General features: G+C 44.7%; 1 protein-coding gene across 1 annotated transcript in view; it reads left to right on the forward strand.

Moving 5' to 3' along the window:
• The first annotated feature begins 4,737 nt into the window (after nt 1-4,737).
• Nucleotides 4,738-20,537, forward strand: part of DHRS11 (dehydrogenase/reductase 11) — a 35,579-nt gene continuing 19,779 nt past the window's right edge. The window contains exon 1 of the mRNA XM_015824138.1: nt 4,738-4,869. Coding sequence (XP_015679624.1) covers nt 4,738-4,869 — 132 coding nt within the window. The remainder of the gene's footprint in view (nt 4,870-20,537) is intronic.

Raw genomic sequence — 20,537 nt, forward strand, 5'->3', positions numbered from 1 at the left:
AAAAAAGAAAAAAAAGATGGTGGTTTTCTTTCTTTCTTTCTTTCTTTCTTTCTTTCTTTCTTTCTTTCTTTCTTTCCTTTTTCTTTGTCCCTCCTCTCCTTTCCTTCCTTCCTTCCTTCCTTCCTTCCTTCCTTTCTTTCTTTCTTTCTTTCTTTCTTTCTTTTTCTTTCTTTCTTTCTCTTTCTTTTTCTTTCTCTCTCTCTCTCTCTCTCTCTCTCTCTCCTTTCTTTCTTTCTTTCTTTCTTTCTTTCTTTCTTTCTTTCTTTCTTTCTTTCTTTCTTTCTTTCTTTCTTTCTTTCTTTCTCCTTCCTCTCCTCTCCTCTCCAGGAGGCTGGTGGAATTTAATCCTTTTTATTTGGTTCCCCGCGCCCCCAATCCTATTTCCAGTTTCCGGGTCTCTAGTTTTTGACTAAAACTGAGACCAGCCCCAAACCATCATAATTTAAAGCCACCTCTTTTTTATTCAATGTTTCTCTTAACTGTGACACTTATCAGACAGGAAAAAAAAAAAAAAGCTTAGTGGCAAAAAGTAATGTTGTACTTATAATTCTGTACAGAAATGACAATGAGCTCCATATAAAGATTTTACAAAGTAGACATCCATTTGCAAAAAAAAAAATAATTAAAAAAGATGTTCTGGATGTAATATGTTGGAAGCGCGATGTGCAAAATTTAAAAATAAAGAATATTTATTAAGATGCATAGTAAAAAAAAAATAAGAAAAGACAAAGTGTGTTCGTTTCTGCTGTTGTTTGTGCAAACAGAAGATGCTGATAGCTTGCTGGAGTTAGGTCTAATTTTTAGCAGTTGAAACTTTTTTTTTTTTTAATGATAGAATATTTTATCACCTAGAGTGAGAACAAGGTTTATAGCAATGCGCTTATTAGGCCGCATCTTTCATAATGGGGGGAGAGAAAGTGAGGGTTCAAAGTGATCACTTAAAAAAGCATGGTTACATCTCAGAGTTTGTGGCTTATGGATCCAGTAATCATGATAAAAATGAACTCCTAGGGGACTCTACAGGTACCATCATGCACTTTTCTTGGCACTAGTATAGAAGTGTCCTGCCATGGTCACTTATTCGAATTTTTTATTTCCTGGTGGTCTCCCATCCCTGCTTAGATTGCATGTTTACAGGAGAACCGCCAAATGCTTAGATCCAATAGAGCAGCATTTCTTAACCTCAGCAACTATAAGAGGTGTGGGCTTCAACCCTTGAAAATCCCCAGCCAGCTAAGGAATTTGGGGAATAGAAGTCTACACCTCTAAAAGTAGCTGTGGCTGAAAAATACTGCAATAGAGGCTTGCATAAAGAAAGCACAAAGGAAACGGTGTGATGCTTTAACACCGCTTTTTAAAACTGATACTGTGCCCTGTTGCATAAAACATAAGCCTTGGTCCATAACCATGGATTTTCCAATAAACCTGAGTTCTCGTGATCCGGTCAACCGTAAACTAAGCAAGCTGGCATAGTTCATGCAGTATATTCAGCTCAGATGTTTACAATTTGCTACTTTTACCATTCAGGGTGTTGTGCAAACACAGCCTCCATGTTGTGTTAATATTCGTGTTTCAAATGGGATTTTCTTAAGCTTCTTAAGTTCTGTGGTTTTTAATCTGCCAACTCCTAAAAAAGAAGGCTGAATGGAGGAAGGGAAGGGGGTGGGGAACTTGGAAAAAAAGAAGAAGAGATAATCTATATACCTTTATTGGAAACTATTTGCTAGGGCCCATGTTGGCACTTTATGCAGTACATCATTTATGATTATCTTAACCATTGTTTTCAAAATTAGCCGGACTGGTTTGTGGTTTCACATGAGAGATGCCTCATAAACTATCCACTTTGCACTCTACATTAGGCTGAAATAATACTTGTTTATTTGCACCCCATATATTGCAAACCCCACTATAGAATCATAGGATGGAAGAGACCTTGGAGGTCTTCTAGCCCAACCCCCTGCCCAAGACAGGAGTCCTGATACCATTCTGGACAGACGGTGATCCAATCTTTTCTTGAAAACCTCCAGTGATGGAGCACCCACAACTTCTGGAGGCAAGTTGGTCCACTGGTTAATTGTTCTCACTGACAGGAAAATTCTCCTTAGTTCCAGGTTGGATTGCCTTCTGAGGAGCTTCCACCCACTGCTTCTTATACTGCCCTCAGGTGCTGTGGCGAATAAGTCAACCTCATCGCGATGACCTTCAAGAGTTGGAAGATGGCTATCATGTCCCCCCCCCCCCCCCAATCCTTCTCTTCATTAGGCGCTATTCATACCTAGTTCCCTTAGCCGTTCATTATACCATTTAGCTTCCAGACCCTTTATCATCTTTGTTGCTCTCCTCTGCATCCTTTCTAGGCTCTTTTTTGGGGGGGATAAAAACAGTCGGGGAAGGCACACACTCAACAAAAGTGATAAAACGGCAGGAAAAATACATTCAAAATGGTGTACTGGTGCACACCAATTGGTGTAGGCACACTTGGTGCACCCCAAGCTGGGCCTTTGCACCAGCCCCATCAATCCTTCAGAAGCTTTCTTGAAGACAGCAATAGCAATATCAATTAGACCAGGGGTCTTCAAACTTGGCCCTTTTATGACTTGTGGACTTCAACTCCCAGAATTCCTCAGCCAGGCACGCTGGCTGAGGAATTCTGGGAGTTGAAGTCCGCAAGTCATAAAAGGGCCAAGTTTGAAGACCTCTTGACTTAGACTTATATACCGCTTCACAGGGCTTTTTACAGCCCTCTCTAAGCGGTTTACAGAGTCAGCATATTTGCCCACCAACAATCTGGGCCCTCATTTTACAGTCCTCAGAAGGATGGAAGGCTGAGTCAACCTTGAGCCCTGTCAGGATCGAATTGCTGGCAGTCAGATGTTCAACTGAAGAAGCGAAGTTAGGGGGAAGGTTTGACACAGCCTTGAATAAGGACAAAGAGATTGAAAACTTGCAGTGAAGAAGACCCTTCAATAGAGAATATGAATCCCCCCCCCAGATGATGCCCAGCAGGTGCTTGGAGAAAGTCTGATTTGTTGTGTCAGCTGTTCTCTCCTTGCGTCACAAAGTTAGATTCAGGGCTTTTCTCCTAGGAGTATAAATTATTATAACCACAACTGAAGATTCAAGAGGGTGTCCCAAAAAATCAAAATGGAGGCTGCGGTCATGTGATCAAAGCCCCATCCGCATTTTAGATGGTCCAGTGAGCCACCATTTTGTAAATGCTTCATAGCCAGGAACAGCAGAAGAGAAACTGCCTCTTCTCAATTACTTGCCTAGCATCCTCCTACTTATTCAAAAGACCGTGATTATCTTACGATTCATATTTCACTAGATTTAAGGTTTATAACCACAGCTTCGATTTCCTCCAGCAGCTCATTTTTCCTCACAACAACCCTGCAGGGTAGACCAGGTGCAGAAAGGACGGGGGTTAAGTTAACCAGCAGAGTTCCATGGCTGAAGATGGCTTGGAGGTCCATGTTCCTTCTTCGAGGACCTTCTCATGATGAAGGCTTCACCACCACCTTTGAGTCAGCAGACATCTAGATTGGCACGACATTTGGCGTGGCCTGGCCGACCGTTTCTGCCTCTATTGCGAGACTCTGCCAGGGGTGCCAAGGCTGGGGAGATCGGAGAACCCCTATCCACCCACCCGGCTGGATCCAAATAAGAGGAAAAGACTGTTTTATGACCAGACCATAAGGATACACAGAATACAGAATAACAAGAGTTGGAAGGGACCTTGGAGGTCTTCTAGTCCAACCCCCTGTTCAGGCAGGAAACCGTATACCATTTCAGACAAATGGTTGTCCATTCTCTTCTTTAAAACTTCCAGTGTTGGAGCATTCACCGCTTCTGGAGGCAGGTTGTTCCACTGGTCAATTGTTCTCACTGTCAGGAAGTTTCTCCTTAGTTCTAGGTTGCTTCTCTCCTTGGTTAGTTTCCATCCGTTGCTTCTTGTCCTGCCTTCAGGCGCTTGGGAGAATAGCTTGACTCCCTCTTCTTTGGGGCAGCCCCTGAGATACTGGAACGCTGCTATCATGTCCCCCCTCGTCCTTCTCTTCATTAAACTAAACATACCCAATTCCAGCAGCCGTTCCTTATATGTTTTAGCCTCCAGTCCAGGGGTAGTCAACCTTGGCTCTTTTATGACTCGTGGACTTCAACTCCCAGAATTCCTGAGCCAGCTAAGCTGGCTCAGTAATTCTGGGAGTTGAAGTCCACGAGTCATAAAAGAGCCAAGGTTGACTACCCCTGCGTCCAGTCCCTAAATAGCCTAAGCCTGGCTCACTCCCTGGCTGCAGAAGAGGCAAAGGCACCAAGCGGAAAGCCAGCCGGCCGGGGCAGGTCGGGGCCCCCGGCTAGGAGGCAGGCCTGTCCCGGTGCTCGCCCCTTCCCGCGAGGAGACTCCTCCGATGCTGCCTGGCGCTGCTCCCGGGGGCGGCCGGCGGCCCCACCCGCTGGAAAAATGCAAGGGGAACTTTCAACCCTGCCCAGGGAGGGGGCCGCGTCGCTTCCCCGCCTCCTGCCGGCTTCTCTCGCCAGCCGAAGGGCGAGGCTGCCCTTGGAGAAGGAGGCGCCGGCCGGTTCCTCCTCCTCCTCCTCCTCCCGGGAGAAGCTCCGCCGGACGGGCTCCAGCGCTTCGGGGAGGCAGGAAGGGAGGGAGGGAGGGAGGAACCGATCGCGGTTGGAGGCAGGCAGGCAGGCAGGCGCCGGCAGCCGGCGCGGCGCGGCTCGGGGATCATGGAGCGCTGGAAGAACCGGGTGGCGTTGGTCACGGGCGCGTCGGTGGGCATCGGAGCGGCCGTGGCTCGGGCGCTGGTGCAGCACGGGCTGAAAGTGGTGGGCTGCGCCCGGAGCGTGGACAAGATCGAGGTAGGCTGGAAAGGGAGGGAAGGAGGGAGACGGAGGGAGGGAGAGAAGGAAGGAAGGAAAGAAAGAAAAAGAAAGAAAAGGAAGGCGGGAAGGGGGAGAGAAGGAAGGAAGGAAGGAAGGAAGGAAGGAAGGAAGGAAGGAAGGAAAGGAGGGTAAAGAAGAAGAGAAAGATAAGGAAGCAGGGCAGGGAGGGAGGAAGACGGAGGGAGGGAGAGAAAGAAGGAAGGAAATAAAAAAGGAAGACGGAGGGAGGGAGAGAAGGAAGGAAGGAAATAAAAAAGGAAGACAGGGAGGGGGAGAGAAGGAAGGAAGGAAGGAAGGAAGGAAAGGAGGGTAAAGAAGAAGAGAAAGATACGGAAGCAGAGCAGGGAGGGAGGAAGACGGAGGGAGGGAGAGAAAGAAGGAAGGAAATAAAAAAGGAAGACGGAGGGAGGGAGAGAAGGAAGGAAGGGGAGAGAGAAGGAAGGAAGGAAACAAGGAAGGAAGGAAGGAGGGAAGGAAGAGGGAGGGAGAGAAGGAAGGAAGGAAATGTGCAGGGAAAAGAGACGGGAGCATTTACGAAGAAAGGAATGTAGAGAACGAATGAGCGAAGGAATGAATGAACAGAGCCATGGAGGGAGGGAGGAAGGACCGCAAACGAAAGGGACATAGAGAGAAAGAACACACACACACAAAAAAAACCTTGAAAAAGAGGGTGGATCCTTCTTTTTTGGGGGGGGGTCTTCCTCTTTTCCGCTGAGAGAAGGCTGTAAGCCTTCAAAGGAGACTTCTGCCTTCCTTCCCCCCTCCCCCTAACAACATCCCCCCCCCCAAGCCTAAGGCTTGCTTTCTCTGAACCGGCCAGCCCTGCCTTCGGTAGACAAAGCTCCGGAGGACAGATACTTGGGGTAGGGGAAGGTTTGAGGAGGAAGAGGGGGGTATAGAGACGGGGGGGGGAATGGAGGATACTACTAACTGGAGAAATCTAGGTGCCCCCCCCCCGCCATGGGTGGGTGGGCGAAGGGCAGGAGACGCCAGGCACGTGGCCTGTCTTTTTTTTTTAAAGGGTGAGGGGAAACTGGAGGGCTCTGGAGCATGTTAATAGGGGTGGGTGGGGTAAATAGAAGGAAACAGCAGCATTGTTTGCAAGAGGCCGCCCCTCTTTTTTCCTTTGTTGGAGGGAGGGTGAATTTAGAAATTTGGGGAACAATGATCTCCCCGCCCCCCACCCCTATTGGCACAGTAGATTTAGCCTTCCAATCAAGAAGCAACCTAAACATACAGTGTGGATGGCAGAGACAACTGCAATGCATGATATGATGATGATGATGATAATCTGTCTATTTCTTGAATAACTGATAATTCCATCTGATGAAAAAGAGAAAGTGGTTTCCAATTTTTTTTGCAAACAGAACAGAGGAAGTAGAATCGTCTTGGATTTCTTTAGTTGACTTGTCTTAATAATAATAATAATAATAATAATAATAATAATAATAATAATAATAATAATAATAATAATAATAATAATAATAATAATAATAATAATAAAGTTGGAAGGGTCCTTGGAGGTCATCTAGTCCAACCCCCTGCTCAGGCAGGGAACCCTATACCATTTCAGACAAATGGCTGTCCAGTGTCTTCTTAAAAACTTCCAGTGTTGGAGCATTCACCACTTCTGGAGGCACGTTGTTCCAATGGTTAATTGTTCTCACTGTCAGGAAGTTTCTCCTTAGTTCTAAGTTGCTTCTCTCCTTGATTAGTTTCCATCCGTTGCTTCTTGTCCTGCCTTCAGGCGCTTTGGAGAATAGCTTGACCCTTTCTTCTCTGTGGCAGCCCCTGAGATATTGGAACACTGCTATCATGTCCCCCCTCGTCCTTCTCTTCATTAAACTAGACATACCCAATTCCATCAGTCTTTCCTTATATGCTTTGGCCTCCAGTCCTCTAATCATCTTTGTTGCTCTTCTCTGTACTCTTTCTAGAGTCTCAATATCTTTTTTTACATCGTGGTGACCAAAACTGGATGCAGTATTCCAAGTGCGGCCTTACCAAGGCCTTGTAAAGTGGTATTAATACTTCACCTGATCTTGATTCTATCCCTCTCTTAATGCAGCCTAGCATTGTGTTGGCCTTTTTGGCAGCTGCAGCACACGGCTGGCTCATATTTAAGTGATTGTCCACTAGGACTCCGAGGTCCCTCTCACAGTTACTACTACTGAGCAAGGTACCCCCTATACTATACCTGTACATTTGGTTTTTCTTGCCTAAATGCGTTGTCTCTTGAGCAGTTTGGAGGACCCTTGGCTTCTTACCTTTCAATTCGATCCCTCCTTCTCTTTTTCTTCACCATCATCATCATCATCGCTGTTTTTGAGTGATCTCTTCTTGATTTAGATCGGTTTTTTTTATTTGCCTAAGCCAGTGTTTCTCAACCCGGGCCGCTTGAAGGTGTGTGGACCAACTCCCAGGATTCTAGGAGTTGAAGTCCACAGACCTTCAAGAGGCCAGGGTTGAGAAACATTGATCTAAGTTATGAATCAGCCTCGGTAATCTTGTGGCTTGTATCCTGTTTGTCTTCTGGTGCCGTCTTGGGCATTGAACAAGATTAGATCTGGCTCCTTTTCCAATTGCAACTTCTCGTCACATCCCAACCCGATTTTGATTAGTATCTATTTAATTATTTCCTGCAACCTCTGTGTTATTGCAATAACAATAAGGCAGCAAATTCCACAGGAAAGAACCGAAGCTCCTTTGCGTTAAAGCAGGGGTCTTCAAACTTGCAAAGCGTGCCTGGCTGAGGAATTCTGGGAGTTGAAGTCCACAAGTCACAAAAGGGCCACGTTTGAAGACCCCTGGCTTAAAGCTTGTGTTCCCCTCCGGTTTAACTTTGGTTAAAATGAACCAATCCAGTTTGCAGTCCTGGGGTGTGAATATGGCTTGTTTCGGGCCATTGGGGTTAATATTAGCCACTGTGTAGTGATTAATATTATTGTACAGGTAGTCCAGATTCATTTCACAATCATGTTACTAACTTAACAACTATAATGATTCCCTGTGGCAGGAAAGGACGTAAAATGGGGGCAAAACTCACTTAACAAATGTTTCACTTAGGAACAGAAATTTTGAGCTCAGTTGTGATCGTAAATCAAGGACTATCTGTACAGTATTTTTTAACATATTATCTAGACTTCTCCATTTAAGGCACCACTAATGTTTAGGAGATACCCCTTGCCACAGTTTTTAGGCAAGAGCTCTATAACACCCCCCCCAAGCAACAGCCATGGATAATGAAATGGGGGGGCACGGTCCCTTCAAATGCCATTTACAGAGGAGAATCTTGCAGCAGAATGGGCAGCAAAGAAATAAATAACATACATATATTTATTGTTGTTAGTTGCAAAGTCGTGTCCGACCCATTGCAACCTCATGGACAACGTTCCTCCAGGTCTTCCTGTCCTCTACCATCTTCTGGAGTCCATTTAAGCTCACGCCTACTGCTTCAGTGACTCCATCCAGCCACCTCATTCTCCGACGTCCCCTTCTTCTATTGCCCTCAATCTTTCTCAGCATTAGGCTCTTCTCCAGTGAGTCCTTCCTTCTCATTAGTATTTGAGTTTCAACTTCAGGATCTGGCCTTCTAAAAAGCAGTCAGGGTTGATCTCCTCTAGGACTGACCGGTTTGATCGCCTTGCAGTCCAGGGGACTCGCAGGAGTCTTCTCCAGCACCAGAGTTCAAAGGCCTCCATTCTTTGGCGCTCAGCCTTTCTTATGGTCCAACTTTCACAGCCATACATTGCAACTGGGAAAACCATGGACTTGACTATACGCACTTTTGTTGGCAGGGTGATGTCTCTGCTTTTTAGTATGCTGTCTAGATTTGCCCTAGCTTTCCTCCCCAGGAGCAAGCATCTTCTAATTTCTTGGCTGCAGTCCCCATCTGCGGTGATCTTGGAGCCCAGGAAGATAAAATCTGTCACTACCTCCATTTCTTCCCCATCTATTTGCCAGGAATTGAGAGGGCCGGATGCCATGATCTTGGTTTTCTTAATGTTGAGTTTCAAGCCAACTTTTGCACTCTCCTTCTTCACCCGCATCAAGAGGCTCTTTGGTTCCCCTTCACTTTCTGCCATTAGAGTGGTATCATCTGCAAATCTTAGGTTGTTGATATTTCTCCCGGCAATCTTAATTTCAACTTTTGATTCATATACATACATACATTCTGTTGGTAAGCAAAGCAGTTGTTAAGGGAATCGCCTCTGATTTTATGACTTTTTTTTTTACCACGGGTGTTGAATAAAACACTGCAGTTATTCAGTGAATCATGGGGTTGTTAAGTGAATCCACCTTCTCCCCTTGACTGTGCTTGTTGGGAGCCAGTTGAGAAGATCACAAATGGTGATCACATGACCCCAGGATGCTGCAACTATTGTAAATACATGCCGGTTGACAAACATCTGGATTTTGATCACCTGACTGTAGGGATGTTGCAACAGTCGTAAGTGTGAGGACTGATTAGGGAGCCTTAAAATTCACAGTGCCCCAGTTTTAACCCATCTTCTTAGCCACTGCCTCCACAAGGCTCAAAAGGATGCTTCAGTGGATCCTGCCCCAGATAGGGGGTTGGGTTAGATGACCTCTAAGGTCCCTTCCCAAAAGTGCTATTTCAGGAGGCAAATGGACTTTCTTGTTTTTCTTTGAAGACGTTTCGCTTCTCATCCAAGAAGCTTCTTCAGCTCTGACTGGGATGGTGGGGAATGGAAGGATTCATACTCCTTGAAGACAGCTGGTCATTTGCATTTTTAGAAAGTTGTTGAGGCCAGCTGGAGGTTTATCTGTGTCCTCAGGGTTGCCTGAGTAGTGCAAATGTTTGTGCAGCCTTCTTGGCTGCAGGATGTTTTCTGCCCTGGGTCCCTTGCGTGTTGAAAACGGGCACACAGGCTGTTGGGGATGAGTCTGTGTTGTTTGAATCTCAAATTGAAGTGCAAATGGTTCCTGGAGTCTGCAATGTTTTCTGGAAATCCGTTCATACTCCCTCGCCATTCGAAGAGTGTCCATCCCAAAGTGTATGGCTAAATGTCTATGGAGATTCTCAGGGCTTTTTTTTCTCATAGAACGCCCAGAACAGAGTTCCGGCACCTTTTTTGGATGGAACCTTGTAGGGCAGTGGTTCTCAACCTTTTTAATGCCGCGACCCCCAACTGGTCATAAGTCGAGGACTAAACCGGTCATAAGTCGAGGACTTTCCCTGCCCGGGAGCGCCGCGCATGCGTGGTTCCGCCCCCTGCACCGGCCGAGGCGTAGCTGGCAAGCGGCAGACACGGAGCAGGCCAACCACCAGCTGGCCCAGCCCAAGGGAGGTAAGGCACCCGCCGGAAAAGGGGAAAAAAATGGCGGACAGCCTTGCTTGGCGACCCCCGTGAAATGGTCGATCGACCCCAAATGGGGTCGCGACCCATAGGTTGAGAACCGCTGTTGTAGGGTAGGCAAGGCGGGTTGTATGACGTGTGTGATTTCCGGCACCTTTTTTTTTTTTTTTAAGAAAAAAAAAGCACTGGAGATTCTCAGTCATCCAGGTCAGGGTTGTCCCAAAGGTGCTTTTCCAGGAGGCAACTGGACTTTCTTGTTTTTCTTTGAAGAAAAGAAAGGGGGCAGAGGGGGGCCAGGTTGTTCACCAAAGCACCAGAGGGAAGGACGAGAAACCATGGTTGGAAACTGATCAAGGAGAGAAGCAACCTGGAATTAAGGAGAAACTTCCTGACAGTGAAGAGAATCAACCAGTGGAACAGCTTGCCTCCAGAAATCGTGGGCGCTCCATCACTGGAGGTTTTTAAGAAGAGACTAGACAGTCACCTGTCTGAGATGGTTTAGGTTCTTGTGCTTGAGCAAGGGGCTTGACTAGAAGACCTCCAAGGTCCCTTCCAGCTCTATTCTAGTCTAGTCTAGTCTAGTCTAGTCTAGTCTAGTCTATCTTGTAATTCTATTCTATTCTATTCTATTCTATTCTATTCTATTCTATTCTATTCTATTCTATTCTATTCTTCTTCCTGATTCTATTCTATTCTAGTCTATTCTAGTCTAGTCTAGTCTACTGTATCTTGTAATTCTATTCTATTCTATTCTATTCTATTCTATTCTATTCTATTCTATTCTATTCTTCTTCCTGATTCTATTCTATTCTATTCTATTCTATTCTATTCTATTCTATTCTAGTCTAGTCTAGTCTAGTCTAGTCTACTGTATCTTGTAATTCTATTCTATTCTATTCTATTCTATTCTATTCTATTCTATTCTATTCTATTCTATTCTATTCTAGAGTCTTTCAAGCTGTCCTTTTATCTTGTGGGGGTAAGTTCCACAGTTTCACCAGGTGCCATGGTGTTCCCCTTATCTGCTGCCTTTGAATTCTTGACTATTCTCAGTTGGGCACAAGAGAGTTTCTCCTCATCCGTAAAATGTTTCTAGGAGACACAGTAACATCTGAAACCCAGCCTGGAGCTATGAGCTTACAGCATGAATACTGTATAAAAGAGATGGGGTATCCTTTGCTGTTAATACATCTGTTTTCTTTTTGCATTCCATCTTATTTTCTAAACCCGCCATCCAATACTTTTCAAAGAAAAGCGATGCAAAAATAAAGCAGTCAGGGATATCAACCTAGGATCTTGAAGAAACCATGTGGTGGATTGGTTGGTTATATCTGTCTTGGGCGCTCCCAATTCTCCTTCTATAAATTTTATTCAATTACAGCTAGTTCATTATTGAAGTTATAACGGCACTGAAAAAAGTGCCTTATGACCATTATTCCCACTTACAACCTGTGATCATGTGATCAAGATTCAGACGCTTGGCAACTGACTCATATTTATGACGGTTGCAGCGTCCTGGGGCCTTTTGTGAAATTCTGTCAGTTGGAAAGCCAGATTCACTTAACAATCATATCACTAACTTAACAACTGCAATGATTCATTTAACGTATTGTGGCAAGACAGATCAAAATGGGACAAAATTCATTTCACAACTGTCTTGCTTAAGAACAGACATCTGGGGCTCAATTGTGGTCATATGTCAAGGACTTCCTGTATACATCCCCAGGTATGACTTTAGGGGTAATTTCCTGATGGCAGTTTCTATAGCAGTGGTTCTCAACCTTTTTAATGCCGCGACCCCCAACCGGTCGTAAGTCGAGGACTAAACCGGTCGTAAGTCGAGGACTACCCAACCAGTCGTAAGTCGAGGACTTTCCCTGCCCGGGAGCGCTGCACATGCGTGGTTCCGCCCCCTGCGCCGGCCGAGGCGTAGCTGGCAAGCGGCAGAGACGGAGTAGGCTGACCACCAGCTGGCCCAGCTCAAGGGAGGTAAGGCACCTGCCGGAAAAGGGGGAAAAAATGGCGGACAGCCTTGCTTGGCGACCCCCGTGAAATGGTCGATCGACCCCAAATGGGGTCGCGACCCATAGGTTGAGAACCGCTGTTCTATAGCAAATCAAATCCATGTTTCATGATATGTACAGTGGGAGAGACTATTTGTAGCTGAACTGTGGGGTCCTTGGTGCTCTCTGTGCTTGCTTGTTTTCTTGCAGACATTTCAATACCCAAACTAGTTAACATCATCAGTGCTAGACGGGCGTGGGCTTTGCTCTCTGTTTATATAAAACGAGAACAAACTCCACTCCCTAGTAACACTGATGACGTTATTTTGTTGGGTAATGAAAGGTCTGCAAGAAAAGCAATCCAGCTCAGAGAACACCAAGGACTCCACAGTTCGTACTATGTCCCCTTTCTTTGGAGGCTGTCCAAAGTTTTCTCATTTATTATTAGATTTATTATAGGGCCTTACATATTTCGCATTTCCAAGGGGTATATATAATGTTCCCGCAGCCTATTTTCCACACCACAACAATCTTGTCAGTCAGGTTGGGTTGAAAGGGAAGGACTGGCTTCAAGTCACCCAGCCAGCTTTCATGCCTTATGGCAGTGTTTCTCAACCTTGACAATTTTAAGGCATGTGGACTTCAACTCCCAGAATTCCACAGCCAGCAATGCTGGCTGTGGAATTCTGGGAGTTGAAGTCCACATGCCTTAAAATTGTCAAGGTTGAGAAACACTGCCTTATGGGGCCTTAAAATTCACAGTGTCCCAGTTTTTAACCCAGCTTCTGAACCCACTGCATCCAAAAGGCTCTTCAGTGGATCCTGCCTCAAATAGGAGACTGGACTAGATGACCTCTATGGGTTCCCTTCCAACGCTATGATATTATGATGCTGTCTAGAGAGTGTTGGGCTCTGGCAAGCTATAAAAACAAGAGCTGCAGTGTCATCATATTGTTTTTAATGTTTTATACTTAACTAGACAGTCACTTATCTGAAATGGTATAGGTTTTCCTGCTTGGGCAGGGGGCTGGACTAGAAGACCTCCAAGGTCCCTTCCAGCTCTATTCTATTCTATTCTATTCTATTCTATTCTATTCTATTCTATTCTATTCTAAAATAGACAGGTAGTCCTCGACTTACGACCACAATTGAGCCCAAAACTTCTGTTGCTAAGTGAGATATTTGTTAAGTGAGCTTTGCTCCATTTTACGACCTTTCTTGCCACAGTTGTTAAGCAAATCACTGCAGTTGTCAAGCCGGTAACACAGTTGTTAAATGAATCCGGCTTCCCCATTTATTAACTTTGCTTGTCAGAAGGTCACAAAAGGGGATCACGTGACCCTCCGACACTGCAACCGTCATAAATATGAGTCAGTTGCCAAGCAGTTGACTTTTTGATCACGTGACCGTGGGGATGCTGCAACGGTAATAAGTGTGAAAAACGGTCATAAGTCCTTCTTTCAGTGCCACTGTAACTTTGAAAGTTCACTAAACCAACTGTTGTAAGTCAAGGACTACCTGTATAAATGCTATTTATGAATAAATAAGACCCTTATTTTCCACACAGACAGTCCTAAATTCAGTCCCCTACCCTTTAAAATTGGAAGAGCTGAATCTGTCATAAATGATAGTTCAGCTGATCAACAGAGTGCACAGATTAAGAATTCTCCACAGCTTTTTGTGGCCTAACCGGGATGGTGTCAAAATGGGGGCGACTGTAGATTTTTGTTTTGTTTTGTTAAAAATATACTTGAAAAATCAGGTACGACTTAGACAAATTTACAAACCGGTAAAAAGATCGGTGGGCTTCCCGTAGCCGAGCGGTTGTCATTTGGTGAAATGCTCCCTGTTTAAGGAGCATTTGAGCCAGAAGTTAATATAAGATTTTTCTCTCTGTATATGTTTGTGCAGGTACGTGTTTGCGTGCTTTTAAACTTTAACAAGGTGGCGTTAAAATGTTTTGATGGTGGAGTAGCTGGTTATGCTGAGTGTCTTGTGCTGAGTGTCCTTTTAAATGGATGCTATAAAAAGCGACAACAGACAGTGGGGCCTTTGAAGCCGTGTTTTTCTAGCTTGACAACTTTTAGAAGTGTGCACTTCAATTCCCAGAATTCTGGCTGAGGAATTCTGGGAGTTGAAGTCCACACATCTGAAAGCATGCTGGCTAGGGAATTCTGGGAGTTAAAATCCACTTATTTCAAGATTGCCAAGTTTGAAAAACACTGTTTTTAAAAAGGGTCAGACGAGAGAGTCTGATTCACTTGAATTTCCAAATCAGTTTGAAATCAAACTGAAAAGTCGAAAAGAAACATCAAATCAAAATCTGATGTCTTGGGAATTAATAATAATAGTAGTAGTAGTAGCAGTAATAATAATAATAATAATGATAATAATAACAACAACAACAACAACAACTTGGAAGGGACCTTGGAGGTCATCTAGTCCAACCCCCTGCTCAGGCAGGATACCCTATACCATTTCAGACAAATGGCTGTCCAGTCTCTTCTTAAAAACATCCAGTGTTGGAGCATTCACCGCTTCTGGAGGCAGGTTGTTCCACTGGTTAATTGTTCTAACTGTCAGGAAGTTTCTCCTTAGTTCTAGGTTGCTTCTTTATTGGAATACTTCAGCATCTGTTAGATACAGAAATCTGAATGGAAACAGATTCCGCTGTTGGATTTGAGAATCGGATTCCAACTGGATCGATTTTCCAAAGGCTGCCAAATTTGTTTTATGATTTTCTTTTTTATGCTGATTGGTTTTATTGTTGTTGTGAGCCTCCCAGGTTTGCTTAGAATGAGTGGTCCTATAAATCTTTTTTTTAAAAATAAAATAATAAAATAAAATAATAATAAATAAAATAAAATAAAATATACTGTAAAGGTAGTCTTCACCTTACAACCATTGGGACCAGAATTTCTGTTGCTAAACAAAGTGGTTGTTAAGTGAGTCATGCCCAATTTTACGACGTTTTTGCCATGGTTGTTAATTTGCCAGGTATATCTCTAGGAGCGAGAGGGCTCACCTGGTTAGGATACTGGGCTGATGATCAGCAGGCTCGCGTTTGAGACCCTTTGCTACCGCAGGATGGGGTGAGCTCCCGTCACATGCTCCCAATCCTGCCGTCCCAGTGGTTCAGAAGCAGGCAACCACAACATTTCCCCCCGAAGATAAGACCGGGTCTTATTTTTTTTTGCCTCCAAAAGAGGCACCAGGTCTTATTTTCAGGGTGTGTGTGTCTTTTTTACTCACCTCCTGCACAGACAGCCCTGCCCAGCCGGTCCATTTCTTCTGGGGCCAAAGTTCTGCAGCTGCATTCTGGCCTGCATTTAGCAGTCAGGCCTTTCTGGAAGGCCTCTGCAGCCGAGTACCGAGCTATGGATCCATAGCTCAGTTCTTGGCTGCAGTGGCCTTTCCAGAAATGCAGGCCTGGCTGCAGAAGACGTCGCAGAAGAAGAAATGGGCCCGTGAGGAGAGGCTTGGCTGCCCGGTAAGTGAGTGCGGGGTGCATGGGGCAGATCCACCCCCCCACCCCCACCCTAGCTTGATTTTTAAGTGTGTGCCTCACCCCAAAACTAGGGCTTATTTTAGGGGTAGGGCTTATATTAGGCCCACCCCCAAAAATCAAGCTAGGGCTTATTTTCAGGGTAGGCCTTACTTTTAGGGAAACAGGGAAAATGGATGACACTTCGGTGGGCAACTTCACCGGGACACAAAAGGAGCCCCCAACTGGGCATCCTTTTGTCACCAGTTTTGGTCACCGCGATGTAAAAAAGATGTTGAGACTCTAGAAAAAGTACATAAAAGAGCAACAAAGATGATTAGGGGACTGGAGGCTAAAGCATATAAGGAACGGCTGCTGGAACTGGGAATGTCTAGTTTAACGAAGAGAAGGACGAGGGGGGACATGATAGCAGTCTTCCAATATCTCAGGGGCTACCCCAAAGAAGAGGGAGTCAAGCTATTCTCCAAAGCACCTGAAAGCAGGACAAGAAGCAACGGATGGAAACTAACCAAAGAGAGAAGCAACCTAGAACTAAGGAGAAACTTCCTGACAGTTAGAACAATTAACCAGTGGAACAACCTGCCTCCAGAAGTGGTGAATGCTCCAACACTGGAAGTTTTTAAGAAGAGACTGGACAGCCATTTGTCTGAAATGGTGTAGGGTTTCCTGCCTGAGCAGGGGGTTGGATTATTATGATTATTGTGATGATGATGATGATGATGATGATGATGATGATGATTATAAATCTTTTCACCATAGAAGCAATCAGAATAGAGCTGGAAGGGACCTTCTTGGAGGTCTAGTCCAACCCCCTGCTCAAGCAGGAGACCCTATACCAGGGGTCTTCAAACTTGGCCCTTTTATGATTGTGGACTTCAGTTCCCAGAATTCCTCAGCCAGGCACACTGCCCTATACCATTGGAACACAAAATGGGAGTTATCAGAACCCTACACCACCATGCTGAAGGCCTGCCTACCAGCAAAGATGGGAAAGAAAAAAAACTAAAACACATCAAGGAAGCCCTCAGAACGTGTGGCTATCCCAAGTGGGCCTTCATCAAATCCCCCCCCCCAAAAACCCAGAACAGACAAAGAAGAAAACAATAAATGAAGCAACGTAGTCATTCCATACTTTGCAGGAACATCGGAAAAGCTCAGGATGATCTTCAGCCAACACAACGTACGTGCACACTTCAAATCCATGAATACACTAAGGCAGATAAAACACGTAGACACAAAACTGAGCAACGTGGTATATGCAGTACAATGCAGTGAGACATGTGCAGATCTGTACATCGGTGAAACAAAACAACCACTTTACAAACACATGGCACAACACAGGAGAACAAACCCATTAGGACAAGATTCAGCAGTCCATCTGCATTTAAAAGGCCACACTTTCGAAATCCGCAAAGTCCATATTTTGGACAGAGAGGACCGCTGGTTTGAAAGGTCAAAGAGGCCATCTATGTGAAAACTGAACAGCTCTCTCTCAACAGAGGGGGAGGGATACAACATCATCTATCTCCAGTTGACAACACGGTCCTTTCAGTGGTTCCAAGAAGGCTCCACACCCATTTGTACCACTCAGGTGACCCTGAGGACACAGGTAAACCTCCAAGTGGCCTCAACGACTCTCTAAAAGAATGCGAACAACCAACTGCCTGCAAGAGTATAAATCCTTCCATTCCCCACCATCCAGTCAGAGCTGAAGAAGCTTCTTGGATGAGAAGCGAAACGTCCTCAAAGAAAAACAAGAAAGTCCAATTGCCTCATGAAAAAGCACCTTTGAGACTAGTATCATTTCAGACAACTGGCTGTCCAGTCTTTTCTGAAAAACCTCCAGTTATGAAGCACCCACAACTTCTGGTGGCAGGCTGTTCCACTGGTTAATTGTCCTCACTGTTAGGAAATTTCTCCTTAATTCCAGGTTGCTTCTCTCTTTGATCAGTTTCCAACCATTGTTTCTTGTCCTGCTCTCTGGTGCTTTGGAAAATAAGTTGACCACCTCCTTCTTGTGGCAGTCCCTCAGATACTGAAAGACTGCTATCATGTCTCCCCTAGTCCTTCTTTTCTCTAGACTGGCCATACCTAATTCCTTCAACTGTTCTTCATGTTTTTTTCTTCAGGCCTTTAATCATCTTAGTTGCTCTTCTTTGCATTTCGGTACTTCCGAAATGCAAATTGAAGTAGCAGTAACAATAGCAAATCTCGGCAGTTATTAAGTGAATTATGTGGTCATTAAGTTAATCCATCTTTCCCAATGGACTTTGGTGGAAGCCAGCTGGGAAAATCACAAATGACAATCACTTGACGACAGGACACTGCATCCGTTGTCAATACATGTCGGGTGCCAAGTGCTCAAATTTTGATCCCGTGACCGTGGGGATATGGTGGTCGTAAGTGCAAGGATCAGTCATAAATTACTCATTTCACCTCCATTGTAACTTTGACCGGTCACTAAATGAATGGCAGGAGGTGGAGGACTACCAATAAATGAAATGGATCAGAATGATTCTGTGAGCTGAAATTGAAAATTTGAATTGGATGCCAGTTGATTTATATAAATACAGGTAATCCTCGAACTGCGACCACAATTGAGCCCAAAATTTCTGTCCCTCAGTGAGGCAGATGTTAAGTGAATTTCCCCCCATTTTATGACCTTCTTGCCACAGTGGTTCAATGAATCACTGCAGATGTTAAGTTAGTCACACGGTTGTTAAGTGAATCCGGCTTCCCCATTGACTTTGCTTGTCAGAACGTCGTAAGAGGTGATCACGTGACCCCGGGACACTGCCACCGTCATAAATGTGAGCCCGTTGCTAAGCCTCTGAATTTTGATCATGTGACCATGGGGATGCTGCAATGGTCGTAAGTGTGAAAAACGGTCATACGGCGCTTTTTTTTAGCACCGTTGTAACTTCAAATGGTCACTAAACCAGTTGTAAGTTGAGAACTACCTATAAGTCAGATTGATGAAACACATTTCAAGCACATTAACCTAATTATCTTGATTAGTATGGCTGTCCACAAAAATTACATTTTGATGTATCCTTATTCCAGATTTGTTACCTTTCTGCGTTCCCACCATATAAGGGTATTTCTTCTTAAAATGTTGGTTTTTTTTTTTTAAAGAAATCTTCAAATATCGGAGTTTCTCCAGATTTGTGGATTATTCCCCCCCCACCCCCATTTAGATAATATTATTTCGAGTAAGGAAGAAATCCTACCAAATGTATGAGGCTCTGTTATTTGGGCCTTAACGTGGTTCCCCAGAAATCTTGGCTTCAGCCTGAGGGGTTGCTTGGATATTTGTTTGTTTCTTTATTCAATTTATGTAGTCATTCCCTCGATAGGCGACTCGAAGCGATGTGTGCAATTAAAAAACAAAAGCTGCAGAAAATGAAATCTACCCTATAATGAAACATACTGCGCCAGAGGCAGTTCCGAGAGCCAAAGGCCATAACTCACAACCAGCTGCCAATGAATTCTCATTTTAATACCAGAGAAGTATTAGATATATGGGTAATTAGCTCCCTTTGGTTCACTTCCTTTCCATGTCAGATGTAAATTAAACCGGGTTTTATTTTCCTCCTGGCTCCCTTTGTTTCTTCATCCTTGATGGATCTCCTTTGGGGGGGGGGAAATGCAGCTCTAAACATCCCTCTCTGAGGAGAAGGGTGCCTTTGGCACCCCAAAAGTTTTACAGCAGCGGTTCTCAACCTATGGGTCGCGACCCCATTTGGGGTNTCTTCTTCTTCTTCTTCTTCTTCTTCTTCTTCTTCTTCTTCTTCTTCTTCTTCTTCTTCTTCTTCTTCTTCTTCTTCTTCTTCTTCTTCTTCTTCTTCTTCTTCTTCTTCTTCTTCTTCTTCTTCTTCTTCTTCTTCTTCTTCTTCTTCTTCCTCCTCCTCCTCCTCCTCCTCCTCCTCCTCCTCCTCCTCCTCCTCAATGAGGCTTGCAGATCCAAGAGAACATTAATTTTCTCTCTGGGTTTGGAAATAACAGGTACCATTTTGCTACTGACATGGAAGTGTTAAGTGTTTATGTTGCTGTTAATTTAGCCAGGCTGTTAAGGAGAAATTGTCAACATTAAGTCATTTATTAATAACCTCTCCTGCGGGGTGGTAAGATTCCCCATAGGTTGCCAAGGGAGCCCAGAGAATTCCTAGCACAGAGTTCTCTTTTCCATGCACCGTGTCCCAAGTAAGCAGGCCAAAGGTGTATCGATCAGCAAGACCCATTTTCATTTGGGATCGTGTGATACGGGATTTGGCAGCACAGGAGGATCAAAGAGATTCAGATGAAGTTTCTTAACGTTGCAAAGCTCTCTGACTGTCCTTGGGCTCCCTTACCCTATGTCTGCATGTCCTACCACACAGGGTGGTTGTGAAGTGGAAAAGAAGTCAGCTGAAAGAATCATGCATCTTGCTCTGAGATCCCTTGAGAGGAAGCAATAGGAAATCAGGTGTTTTTCAGTGTTATAAACAAGGCAAGGAGGCGGTGCTTCTCAGCATCTAGGATTAAAAGGTATACTTTACCTGAAGCTGGAAGTTCCATTGATTGTGCAAGATACGGAAAGTATTTACGATTGATTGGATTAGCCCAGGGCCCCAATGGCTCTGCCAGTTTGTAGAAAAAGGGTTGTTGTTGTTAGTTGCGACCCCATGGACAACGTTCCTCCAGGCTTTCCTGTCCTCTACCATCTTCTGGAGTCCATTTAAGCCAGTGGTTCTCAACCTGTGGGTCGGGACCCCATTTGGGGTCGATCGACCATTTCACGGGGGTTGCCAAGCAAGGCTGTCCGCCATTTTTTTT

This window comes from Protobothrops mucrosquamatus, unplaced genomic scaffold, assembly GCF_001527695.2.
Source record: "Protobothrops mucrosquamatus isolate PMUCROS unplaced genomic scaffold, P.Mucros_1.0 scaffold2139, whole genome shotgun sequence".
Classification (NCBI taxonomy): Eukaryota; Metazoa; Chordata; class Lepidosauria; order Squamata; family Viperidae; genus Protobothrops; species Protobothrops mucrosquamatus.